The sequence below is a fragment of the Episyrphus balteatus genome, chromosome 4 (assembly GCF_945859705.1).
Source record: "Episyrphus balteatus chromosome 4, idEpiBalt1.1, whole genome shotgun sequence".
In the NCBI taxonomy this organism is placed as follows: Eukaryota; Metazoa; Arthropoda; class Insecta; order Diptera; family Syrphidae; genus Episyrphus; species Episyrphus balteatus.
This window is the reverse complement of record NC_079137.1, coordinates 54,800,932-54,814,390: the sequence shown is the minus strand read 5'-3', so window position 1 is coordinate 54,814,390 and position 13,459 is coordinate 54,800,932. Positions and strand designations below refer to the sequence as shown.

Sequence of the window (13,459 nt, the reverse complement as noted above, 5' to 3'; positions counted from 1 at the left end):
TTTCGTAAAAAAACTGTTGGATAAAATTCCAAAGAATGAAATAAGTGAAGGATAAAGTAAAGTTAAGCTGGGACTTTTTAATTCCCAAACAATGAAATAAGACTTTTAAAACGTAAGCCGTATTTATTTCGTAAAAAAACTGTTGGATAAAATTCCAAAGAATGAAATAAGTGAAGGATAAAGTAAAGTCTAGGTTTGGACTTCTTAGATCGCAAGCCGTATATTAATTGTGTAGAAAAACTGTTGAATACAATTCCAAGGCAGTTCACAGTTTTTAGAGTATTTAGGTTTTTAAGAAATTTGGAGTGTTCAAGTTTTATTTTGTTTGAGTGTTATTAATTTCGTAAAAAGATTTTGCATTTAAGTGACATAAATTTAAAAGGCCTTCACATATACTTTGTTAAGAACAGTTTGATAACATCCGAGACAATTTTCATTCAAATTTTGAAATAAAGCTTATCTATAGTTTTGTCAATGTAATTTTTTTTTTCAATTCTAAAGTTCACGAGAGTAAAATATGCGTTCATAAAGAATTAAATAAGTGAACATTTTATAGTTAATTTGACTGTTTCATGTAATTTAAAAGTAAAGTTAGACTTGGAGTTTTTAAATCATATGGTGTATTTATTTCGTAGAAAAACTGTTGAATAAAATTCCAAGGCAGTTCACAGTTCTTAGGGTATTCTAAGTTAAAAACTTGAAAGATCTTAAAGCATAAATCGAGGCCCTCTATAAAGCTATCAAGTTTATAAAGCGTTTTGTCAAAAAAAACATAAAATGCTTTTAGGTTTTCCCCATCGGTCCCTTCAGCTACAATGAATGGCTGGATTGTTAACTTACTTTGGTAGTATTTTGTTGTAAGCTCGTCTATTTTAATTTTGTAGTTGCTGATGGTTGGTATTATGAGCACAAAGCTCTCATTGGCATCTTGGATTGTTGCTTTTCGCTTACTGCTACCATCCAAACTCTTGAAGCGGGCAGATGGAAGAAGGATAGAGTTTAATAAGACCGCAAACACGTAGTCTTCGCAATCTAAAAATAGAAAAAAAAAAACAAATAAAAGGTTTTGACATGTATACAGACTAGGGTGAACTTAATTTTTGAAATGCTTGAATTTCCTTTTTTTGCCTCGAAGAGATCGGTGTGTGGGTAGACGAGTGCAAACGAAACTCAAAAATTTCAAAAATAATAATTTCAAAAATTTTGGACGACAAGATTGTTTTTATTTTTTTTGCTTCTCAAAACTTACCAATTTTGTTTGTTTCATTTCCCTGTACCAGTAAGCTTTTTGAGTTTGGATTTTTAATATTATTTTGGTAATATTTCAAAATATGTTTTTTAAAATCATCCCATTTGCTTTTTAAAAGATGTTCTCTGCCTGGATACATAAGCTTAAAATCAATATCGATCTGAAATTATAGTAAAAAAAATTTCTAAAAGAAATAACATAATACGTTTTATAAATGAATCGTCTATATAGTGTGCCCCAGTTACTACCGAGTGTAACTTATTTAAAAAACTAAAAACAGTTTTCAAAATTAGCCTTTCTTCTATTTCAATTTAACTAGGTGAGCTATTAAAGAAATCAATTTTAAAATAATAGAACTATTATAACTGGGAAGCGTGAACATTTCCTAATAACTATGACTTTTTTAAGAGTAATTTTTTAATAATCATACTACCATTTTGAGAAACATAGGTGGATTAAAATCGCTAAATTTTGGCGAAAACACCTTAAGAAATAAAACAAACAATGAAGGATCCACCAGTATTGGTATGGTTAAACAAAATTACAAATTGTGAATATGCTCTTTTTTTTATATTCCCACGCCTCTTTCCCCCCCAGATACCGCACGCGCTGGGGTCCATTTACACCGAGTACGAAGCCATTTGCGGATGATTATCGTATCGGCACTTTTTAGTGTTTTTTGAAGGTAAAAACAAATTAAAAAGAACTAAATAAGTAAAGAGAATGGTGATACGAATATCAAAGGAAGGTCAAAGATTGGGACTGCTTAGTACAAGCATTTATTATATCTACATATGTAAAATAAAAACATCAGAAAATGAAATGATATGAAAATGAAAATAAATTTAATATTTCATGTTTAATTTTCAGAAAGTGTCAAAATTTTAAAACAAAAATGTTTTAATAGTCAAGAGTGTTGAGAAAAAAATAATTCAATATACAGTAAAACCCGGATAAGTGCCTCTCGCTTAAGTGCCTAACCCGCATAAATACCTTTGTTTTTTTAGAACCAAAATTTTAAGGATTTTTTCATATAAAATTCATCTTTTAAGTACCTTTCGCTTAACTGCCTTCCCCGCTTAATTGCCTGGCTTTTCAAATACTTATAGTTGAATTTACTTGCAAAAAAATCTTCTTAGATGATTTCCTAATGCCTGTAGTAATATTATTTAGTTCATCAAAATTGCAATTAGATCAGTGCCAATAACTTTTAAAAATAAAAAAAATTATAAGCAGCATATGGGTGGTTGAAAAATTTAGGATAAATGGTATATGAAAGCGGAAAAATAAATTGCCCATAAACTAATTGGGGGAAAGGGGGTGGGTGAATGCCTTGTTCGATTTCACTTGTCAAAAAGTTTTTTTTTAAAGTTATACTTCTTTTCCGGCGGTTGACTGCGAAAATTTACTTTTTGACAAGGACTGTCAAAGGGATTAGCAAGTAGCGCCATATATAGCTCTTATACATGAACCATGTACATCTTAAATAACAGCAGCTACATGTGCATAATTACTGCGCACATTATAAAAATTCATGTTCACACGGTAGAAAGTGAATTTTTGCCCAAAAGCCCAGTATACAAATCGCGCTTGACTAAATTTTACCTCTACAATTGTAAATGTGAAATGCAAACAATTTAAAGATGATAATTTCGTTCAATTTTCTCTATTATATTTAACAAGTAGGTATTCTTTTTGGATTCGAAATTTGTTTAAGTTTGTGTTATTAGGTGTGTTTTTTTTTTGTTTTTCTATGTAGAATTTTGCACAAAAAACGACATCGAGGCATTTGAAATCAAAATAATTTACGCATTAAAAACAACAAATTTAATTGTATAGATATTTGAAAAATCCAGATAAATATCCAGATTTTATTGTTATCTCGATAAAAACAGTAGTGCCCAACGTACTTTATTTGTTGTGTTATAGGTAATTTATACAGAAATAAATAAAAAAATTAACAAAAAAAAAGCGGAGAGTTTTGAAAAAAGCTCCCAAAAAGCAAAACTTTGTTGAGCATGGTTGCATTAAAGTGTTAATATTTCGAGATATACACAATGCACTTTTCAGATAAAAAATTTAAATGATTTCTGATAAGATTGTTGAAGGATAAAGTAAAGTCTAGGTTTGGACTTCTTAGATCGCAAGCCGTATATTAATTAGTTTTGTCAATGTATTTTTTTTTTTTAATTCTAAAGTTCACGAGAGTAAAATATACGTTCAAATAAAGAATTAAATAAGTGAAAATTTTATATTTAATTTGACTGTTTCATGTAGTTTAAAAGTAAAGTTAGACTTGGAGTTTTTAAATCATATGGTGTATTTATTTCGTAGAAAAACTGTTGAATAAAATTCCAAGGCAGTTCACAGTTCTTAGGGTATTCTGAGTTAAAAACTTGAAAGATCTTAAAGCATAAATCGAGGCCCTCTATAAAGTTATCAAGTTTGTAAAGCGTTTTGTCAAAAAAAAACATAAAATGCTTTTAGGTTTTCCCCATCGGTCCCTTCAGCTACAATGAATGGCTGGATTGTTAACTTACTTTGGTAGTATTTTGTTGTAAGCTCGTCTACTTTGATTTTGTAGTTGCTGATGGTTGGTATTATGAGCACAAAGCTCTCATTGGCATCTTGGATTGTTGAACAAATAAAAACATAAAATTACCAAAGTTTAAAAAAAATTTCGTTTTTGCAGCTGTTGCACCTTTTGACGTTGTTGCCGCAGACACCTTCACAGGCCATTAGAAAAGTATAATTTGGTTTCTATGGAAAATTATTTCTCGCCAACATTACTGTCATTTACGGAAAAATCGATCTTAAAAATCGTTTTTTTGTTTTTTTTTCAATTTTTCTCAATATTTTCTAAATCAAAAGTATAGTTTTTCCATACAATCTCAAATAAAAGGTTTTAATCTAAAAGTAACTGCATTCCAAGCTTTTCAAAAATAAAAAACTTTTTGGATTGAAAAATAGGCTATTTTTTCAAATTAAATTCGTCAAAAATCCAAACATTAACTTTTTGCTCAAAAAACATTTAAAATAGATAGAAAACATAACAAAGTAATTTTTAACCAAGATTTGTTAAAATCAAACCATTTTGGTAAAAGATAAAAATAAAAAATAAGAAAATCGTATTTTTTGCATTTTTTCAATATTTTTGAGATTAATGTATAAAAAAAATGTTTTGAGTAAAAGTTATGACTTTTGCATTTAACTTTTTTCGATAGGAGGTCTACTTTTGACACAAATCGTAAAAAACCACGACTTTTGACACCAACCCCACTTTTTCGCCCACCCACCCTTTTCCTACAATTAGTTTGTGGGCAATTTATTTTTCCCCTTTCATATACCATTTATCCTAAATTTTCCAACCACCCAAATGCTGCTTATAATTTTTTTATTTTCAAAAATTATTGGCACTGATCTAATTGCAATTTTGATGAACTAAATAATATAGAGATTGAAGCAAATTACAAAATGCACAATCAAAACAAAAAGCCGGTATACTGTATTTACAAAATTTGGGTTAATAAAATTGGGGTTACAAAAAACCATTACCATCTTCTTCTCATTATTTATTAAATAAATACATACATTTGTATGTATGTGTTACTCATATAATAATATAAACATTAAACAAAAACATGAATGATTGATTGTTTTACAACCGAACGGGCGGCTTGCTTGGCGGTGGTCGCGGACTAAACGATTGTTCGGCCGGCTGGAAGTCGTAATTTTTGTCCAATTAAAGGTAGTGTTGTTACACATAACTCAGATGCTAAACTTGTTTAGTATTACTAATAAAAAAAATATTGTCATCAATTTAAATTTTCAGTACTCACCTCAATAAGAGCTGAAGTGCAAGCTCGATTTAAAATGAAACTTTATATGTTATAGAAAGGTATCTAATCGAAACGCTTCTCGTATAATATATAATAATTTTATCAACAATAGAGGCACAGAGTAAAATTGACAGTTGTAAAATACATATTTGTTGTTTTTTTTTATGAAGTTTAAGCTTCACGAGTCGTTTCGTTGGTAGTTCAATAATTTTATTAAAATAAACTCGCGCTTTTTGCCAATTTTACTTGGTATGTAAAATAAATTAAATTAAAATAAAATGTGAGTATTAATTCTGTTGCGTTTTTGTTTTAATATTAAAAGAAGTTTTAAATGTTTCGTTTTTTTGTTAAAACAGTTAAAAAAAGTTTCATTTTAAATCGAGTTTGCACTTCAGCTCTTTTTGAGGTGAGTACTGAAAATTTAAATTGATGACAATATTTTTTTTATTAGTAAATCTAAACAAGTCTAGCATCTGAGTTATGTGTAACAACACTACCTTTAATTTAATATATAAAAAGTGAAAATAACCCACTCTGTTTGGAAGCTAGAGCTAATTTTCTGCGAAAAACAGTGAAAAAACAGAGATTTTTGATACTTTGAGCGAGTGTCGGCACCATTTAGAGTTATCCAATCGAGCTGAAATTTTGGCTATCTAAAAATCTGCAAAGGCGGAACATTTTATGGGGTTTCCCCGACCAAAATTTCGAAAATCGATTTCTTGCGGTCACTCTAGTATATAATGACTGGCCTATATCAGTTTAACATTTTGCGAAAGAAGAAACCATTTTGAGACCAACTTCATTGTTAAAAAAGAGGTGTTAAGGCATCGAAGAAAGTAATCTACTACGATAATACAAATAATGAATTTCAAACGTGAAGAATGGTCACAATTATTTGTAAATGAATATTCAAGTAACTTTTCCCTTATTCTCTAATATTTGTGAACCAGTATACTGAATTTTTCAACAGACCCGCGCCTCCTACCACAAAAAATGCTCTGTAAAATATTGGGAGGAAGTACAAATTTAGGAAGTGCTTCATTATCTTAAATAGAAAACAGCCCTGAACCTTTTTGAAAATGTTTGGAAATGACTAGCCCGTACTGATAAAATTTGCGATAGTCGAGACAAAAATATTTCCTAACCAGCCATTTAAAAATTTAGGAAAGAGATTCTGATAGATTGCATAGAGAGATTTAACAATGCAATTCCTGGACAGTTTCATTATTTTTTTCATGAATAAAAAGTCCACTATAAAAAAAATAAAATAAGTTAAATACAATTTTAATAAGAACTTGGTTTAAATTCCTTGTCATGGACCACTTTGACATCATTCTCTATGTACCTATTCTGATGAAACAAAAAAAAACCTCAGTTTTTCGATGCGAAATGCTTTGCCATAGAGAAACAAGAAAAATAACCACACGTTTTGAATTATTTTTTTTTTGCTGATTCTGTTAACATCTTAAACAATGACTTGACATTAAAAAATTATTATTTTTCCAACACTGTAAGGAAAAAACGAATACTGAACATTTGAAAAGTTGTGTACCTATTCTGATGAAAAGGAGTGTATGTAAAGAAATTTGTTTAAAAGTCGAATTATAAAAAAATGTTTTTTTTTAAGTAGAAGCTTGATGTAAAATGGAAAATTACGAATTGGAGGACCTTCCTATTAATATAAAGAGACCATATTTGGTGTGTATATTCTAGAGGTGTCTAACAATCGATTTTTCGAAGTACAAAATCAAAAAAAAAAAGTTAATTAGATTTTTTGACCCACCCTACTCTGTATATTTAAAAATAAAATTGTAAACATGTAAACAAATTACCAAAGAAGGAGCTCTTGCATCGTTATATAATGGCCATTCCATTAAAAATTCCGGTTTTGAGTATTTTTTGGCATCAGTCTGGCGTAAACTAAATGTTCTTTCCCATTTATCTACTGTCTCTTTCCAGTCATTACAGTCTCTTTTAAGAATGTTTTTAAGAGAGAGGGACATCGACTCGTCTATTTCCGATTCCTCACTTTTTTCGGGCTCTTGGACTGCTATAGCCTCCCTTGTATCAGGACCATCAACACTGCTGGATGACTGAACAGAAATATCCCACTTCCTTCTCTTGGTTTTTAGGTTAAAATATTTAGTGTAAAGTTTTCCACTGGGGTTTTTTTTGTGCTGGCGAGGAATATAATAATATTCCTAAAATTAAAAAAAATTTCATAAATGATATGCGAAAAATTAATATTCTTATTTAAGATAACATAAAAGAAGAAAAAGTAAAATAGAAATAAAGAAAAGTCAAATAAAAAAGAGTAAGTGTGAGCATTTAAGAAACAAAATGTACAAATAGTCATGCCTTAACGTAATACTTTCAATTATTAATTTATTCAAAAAAGGTATTCATGTAAGAGTATAGCTCCTGTAAAAAAAGTTATAAAAGAGTAAACTGCTTAATTTGTAAAAAAAGTAAAAAGTAAAAGTTACATGGGAAATCTTTACCAGAAATGTTCTTAATAACATGTAGATAGTTAAACTCTTCACAAGTAGTTTGGTTGATATTTGACTGCATTTTTTTGCTTAAAAAAGATGATTTGCTACGAGATAAAGTTTACCACGTTGCATGAATACCTTGTATCCTTGATAAAAAAAAGTTTTTATCTATCTTTCTATCTACTAATATGCCGCAAAATTTATTTTAAATAACATTTATAAGAAAATATTTCTACAATTTTTTAAGGAGAATTTAACTTATAATTTTTTCTAACAAATTTAATTTCATTTAATTCCCTAGCGGCTTTGGACTTCATTTGAAATATTCAATAGTTTCTTTATTTAACCCTTAACTGATGTGGCGGGTCCACGCCTATTTTAAAAATTTATACCCGTTGTGACTGCATTTTAAAGTGCAAATTTTATTTTGAAAACTAGTTTTCCCATTTTTTTTTTTAAATTTTTTTAACTGGTTTGGAAAATGTTATATTTGAAAGTTTTATAAAGAAATTTGTAAAAAAAATTTAATTTTGTATTTTGTTTTATTATTTAAAAAAGCCAGGTGTTTTCTGGACCCACGACTTTAGATACGTCAGTAAATTTCACCACATCAGTTAAGGGTTAATATGCAATTTTGAAAAAGGTCATTTTCAAAAATAGAAAAGGTATGTATTTGCCTGGTTTTGTTTTTCATTCGGGAAAATATCGATAATTTCTTGAACAATTTTGATGAAACTTTCCGGCCTTAATTTTATTCCCTTTGTTGTTACTACTTCCTCCAAAATCATTTGTATTAGCTCATCCCGCTGCTTTTTATTCAAGCAGGAGTTTTCTTCATAGTATTTAAGAAAACCATTTCCTTTGGCACTTGATTGTAACAAACTTGATAAAGACTAAAGTAATATAAATTTTAATTTATTTAGAAAAAAATAAGACCAGAGTAAAATATAAAATTCGTAGAAGAATCACTACAAATAAGAACCGAAAATGGCATATCTTTGCTCTCAAAAAAAAAATCAATTAGCCCTCTATTTTTTTTAATTCTTGTTAGCTTTTTTTTAGTTAGTAAAAAAACATATCTCATTGAGCAAAAAGTTATGCTTTTCTGTTCCTTAGAGTCTAATAAACAAACACTACAAAATTAAAAAAAAAAAAAAAAACAAAATTAAAATCAAAATTAAATTCACTTACCGGAATTTGTGAACTTAAAAATGAAGGAGCTTTAGAAGATGAAGGTGAATCAGTGGTTTCATCTCTACTAAGCCATGTAATAACTTTTGAGTCATTACTTAAAGTTTCGTCATCAATTGCATTCTAAAATAAGAAAAATATTGTATTTATGAAGAAAGTATTTTACAATCAGGTATACCTCAGATTTCAAGTATAAAAAAAGTTTTTGGCGAAACTCAGCCCGCAACCCTACTGGTTTAATAACTTCTTTTATATCATCTCTTTTTAAATACTTTAAATTTTTGAAGCTGATTCTTGCATCTGCAAAAAATTTCCAAAAAATAAATTATATTTGGCTAACATAACCTCGTTAGACAAACTTCAATAATAAAGTGATTATAGTGGGCCCTACAAAAATTATCAGAAGAAAAAAATCAACTGTTTTGAACACAAAACTTACTTTTTAAATCGGTATAGAGCTCTTCTAGCTCAAAACTCCTTAGCAATGTTTTTAATTGTATGTCATCCTCGGACAAGAGTTCTTGATTGTCATTTTCAATTTCTGTTGTATAAATTATACTTATGTTTTGATTTTCCCGATTAAAGGTATTTGACAAAATGGCATCTATATCGTCAAGCTCTTGGTTTTGAATCATTTTTTACAGAAGATGTTACTAATCGAAGAAAAAAGGCAAAATAAAGGAATTTTTACAATTAATGTGAACGTAAGTTCGTTTAGCGTATATTACGCAGCAGAAGCGAAACGAAAAAATTTTAAGTCTCCAAAGTCAACAGCGAACATGATAAGGAAAAATACCATTGGGTATTATAGCAAAGTAAAAATAATAAATCTAAAAATTCCAGAAAAAATATCAGACAATAAATTTAAAAGCAAAAAAAAAAAAACAAATTAAATTTTGTTCAAGATTTCGTTAACGAAATTTTGTATGTAAATTTCGTTTCGCTTCAGCTGCGTACTAGGCTTTAATCAAAGAATTAAAATGCAGTAAATTATAGTGCAATAATAATAACAAAGAATTGAAATGCAGTTAAGTACAGTGCAATTATACTGTGCAAGTTGCAATTTTAGACATCTGCGCCATTGACTGTTTCCCTTTATTTCGCACTTGAGAAATCGATTGGCATCATTAGTTCTTCGATTTATCGGTACGACCTCGAACTAAATTTTTTTGGGAAGTTTTTTCGATAATTTTGACAATTTTGCACGTTTTTCAGCAGGGTTGTAAAAATATCGGCTCAACTTTCCTTTAGGGTCGCACGAATTTTAATACGCGAATAATTTTATGTGAAAGACTAAAAGTAATAAAAATAACAATTTTAAAGTTAGGAAATTTGTATTTATATTTTTAATTAATTTTTTAAAGTTCATTTTTTCATACAAAATGCATGCAAATGACGACCGCGAAGAAAGAAAAATTTTTTTGAAGTTCTTTTTACATACCCAAACTTGTCCCCACCTTAAATCCTATAGTTAGCCCAAGCAGGGGGGTTGCAGGGGGGCAGCATGCCCCCCGATACGCATCTCACATTTATACGCCTCAAACTTCAAATTCTTCGTCGTCATTTGCATAGGTACATTTTGTATGAAAAATTTTAATAGCTCACTATAAAAAATAAAATCACAACTCTAGGCGTGCGACCCTAATGGAAAGTCGCCCCAAAATATCAATTGAAAAAACTGCATTAGAAATTGAAAAAAAAATATTTATTGGTCGCACGATCTTGCTCTTAGGGTTCAAATTTCTACAATTTGTAGGACTTTTTATATAGAAATTTAGTTAATGAAGGTACATAAAAACAAAAAAAAAAGGGGCGACTTTCCATTAGGGTCGCACGAATTTTAATACGCGAATAATTTTATGTGAAAGATTAATGACTAAAATTCATAAAAATAACAATTTTAAAGTTAGGAAACATTCCCCAAGTATGATTAAAAAATAAATATTTAAATTTTTCATACAAAATGCATGCAAATGACGACCACGAAGAATTTGAAGTTTGAGGCGTATAAATGTGAGATGCGTATCGGGGGGCATGCTGCCCCCCTGCAACCCCCCTGCTTGGGCTCACTATAGGATTTGAGGTGGGGATAAGTTTGGGTATGTAAAAAAAACTTCAAAAAAAATTTTTTTTTCTTTGCAGTCGTCATTTGCATGCATTTTGTATGAAAAAATGAACTTTAAAAAATTAATTAAAAATATAAATACACGTTTCCTAACTTTACAATTGTTATTTTTATTACTTTTAGTCATTAATCTTTCACATAAAATTATTCGCGTATTAAAATTCGTGCGACCCTAAAGGAAAGTTGAGCCAAAAAAAAATTAAAAATGGCTACATCATCATTTTTCGATTTTCTTTACTTAATGCTTCATGTTAAAACATGATAAAAGAGACAATATTTCTTTTGCACGGTTTTTTTCTACTACGCACAGAAATTTCAAATAGAAATTCACTCACGTTAATGGTAAATATGGTGATGGTGAATCTAGAGTATGCTCTCAATTCACCGAAGAAAAACGACAAAAAATTCACTCTCAAAATGAAGTACAAACATTTTGAATTGCAGAGTCAACAGTCAAGAGTCAACCATTTTTTTTATGCACGAAAATGTATTAACTATCAAGTAAGATATTCAAAGTGTTTCTCTTATAGATCAACACGTTCACTCTTAAATTATTAAAATTATTATTTTTTTTTTTTTTTTTCAAAATGTTTGACTTTTTTGTATATACATATGTATATCAAGATATGTACATCGAACTAACTGCACTTTGTACATTTACGTAAAAACGTAATAAAAGTAAAAATATATAAAATTGAACAATAAAATTACAAAACTCACCCCAATTAATGGTAGGTAAAACGACCAACACAATAATGCGCAAATTGTTTTTTTTTTCCACAGCGCACAAAAATGTTTTTTTTTTTTGTTTTTTATAATACCTATCACGAGAAACCGGAGACGAGACTCCAATTAATGGTAGGTAACAACGCACAGTGTTTTTTTTAACTAACGAACAATGTTTTTTTTTCTACAACGCACAAAGTGTTTTTTTTTTTTACCTCGCGAACAAACAATACTGTTTTTTTTTTTCACACCGCACCAGAATATATTTCTTTTTTAGAATCGCACTGGGGACGGGACCACCGACTGCACGCTTTGAAACTGAATTGAATACTGAACTCGAACTGAAATGAAAGCGAGGATCGAGGAATTTGTTCTCTTGTTGAAATGAAGAAATGTAAAGTGTTTCTCTTTGAAATCAAAACGTTCACTCTCAAATCGAAATGCACACTTTACTTTTTAAAGCGTTTGTATTAAAATACTTTTTTATTAATGTTGAACGCTTTAAAAATCAAAAGTGAACACTTTTAAACTGATTATTTTCAGTTAAACATTTTATAATTGAAGACAAAGACTTTGATTTTAAAAGTGTACACTTTTAAATGAATCAAATTTTGAATTGAGCATAGCGGGATATTTTTCTTTGTTTTTTTTTTTTTCATTTTATTTGAGTATGTAAGAATTTAGGTATGTATTTGTAAGTCGTTAAGAGATTCAAAGTGTATCTCTTTGAAATTAAAGCGTTCACTCTCAAATCGAAATGCACATTTTACTTTTCAAAGCGTTTGTATTAAAATACTTTTTTAATAATGTTGAACGCTTTAAAAATCAAAAGTGAACACTTTTAAACTGATTATTTTCAGTTAAACATTTTATAATTGAAGACAAAGACTTTGATTTTAGAAGTGTACACTTTTAAATGAATCAAATTTTGAATTGAGCATAGCGGGATATTTTTCTTTGTTTTTTTTTTTTTCATTTTATTTGAGTATGTAAGAATTTAGGTATGTATTTGTAAGTCGTTAAGAGATTCAAAGTGTATCTCTTTGAAATTAAAGCGTTCACTCTCAAATCGAAATGCACATTTTACTTTTCAAAGCGTTTGTATTAAAATACTTTTTTAATAATGTTGAACGCTTTAAAAATCAAAAGTGAACACTTTTAAACTGATTATTTTCAGTTAAACATTTTATAATTGAAGACAAAGACTTTGATTTTAAAAGTGTACACTTTTAAATGAATCAAATTTTGAATTGAGCATAGCGGGATATTTTTCTTTGTTTTTTTTTTTCATTTTATTTGAGTATGTAAGAATTTAGGTATGTATTTGTAAGTCGTTAAGAGATTCAAAGTGTTTCTCTTTGAAATCAAAACGTTCACTCTCAAATCGAAATGCACATTTTACTTTTTAAAGCGTTTGTATTAAAAAAAAGACAGACACTTTGATTTTAAAAGTGTACACTTTAAAATGAATGAAGTTTTGAGTTGACCATAACGGGTTGGTGTTTTTCATAACGGGGTATTTTTCTTGACTTTTTTTGTGTGCATTTCTGCATTTCTGTAAGCAGTTAAGATATTCTCTGAGAATTTAAAGCGTTCACTTTAAAATTAAAATGAACATTTTCCTTTTCAAAGTGTTTGTATTAAGACCTTCTATGAAATTGATAATTTTGTAATAAACATTTTAAAATTTAGCACAAACACTTAAAATTTTAAAGTTAGCACTTTAGATAAAATTTTAGAAAATATTTGAGTTTTTAACATATTAATATCGAAAATGACTATTTTTTGCCTTAAATTCTTAAACGATTAGAGCTATCGACAAGTATTGCGACAGCAA

General features: G+C 28.8%; 1 protein-coding gene across 1 annotated transcript; it reads right to left on the bottom strand.

Moving 5' to 3' along the window:
* On the bottom strand, positions 1–12,213 carry LOC129920036 (uncharacterized). Its single transcript, XM_056001190.1, has 7 exons — positions 11,617–12,213; positions 9,211–9,424; positions 8,950–9,071; positions 8,772–8,894; positions 6,921–7,289; positions 1,250–1,409; positions 1–1,032 (listed from the first exon to the last, which is right to left on the bottom strand). Exons 2-7 carry the CDS (start codon positions 9,404–9,406, stop codon positions 557–559), a joined length of 1,446 nt encoding a protein of 481 aa, XP_055857165.1. The 5' UTR covers positions 9,407–9,424; positions 11,617–12,213; the 3' UTR covers positions 1–556.
* Between the last annotated feature and the right edge of the window lie 1,246 nt (positions 12,214–13,459).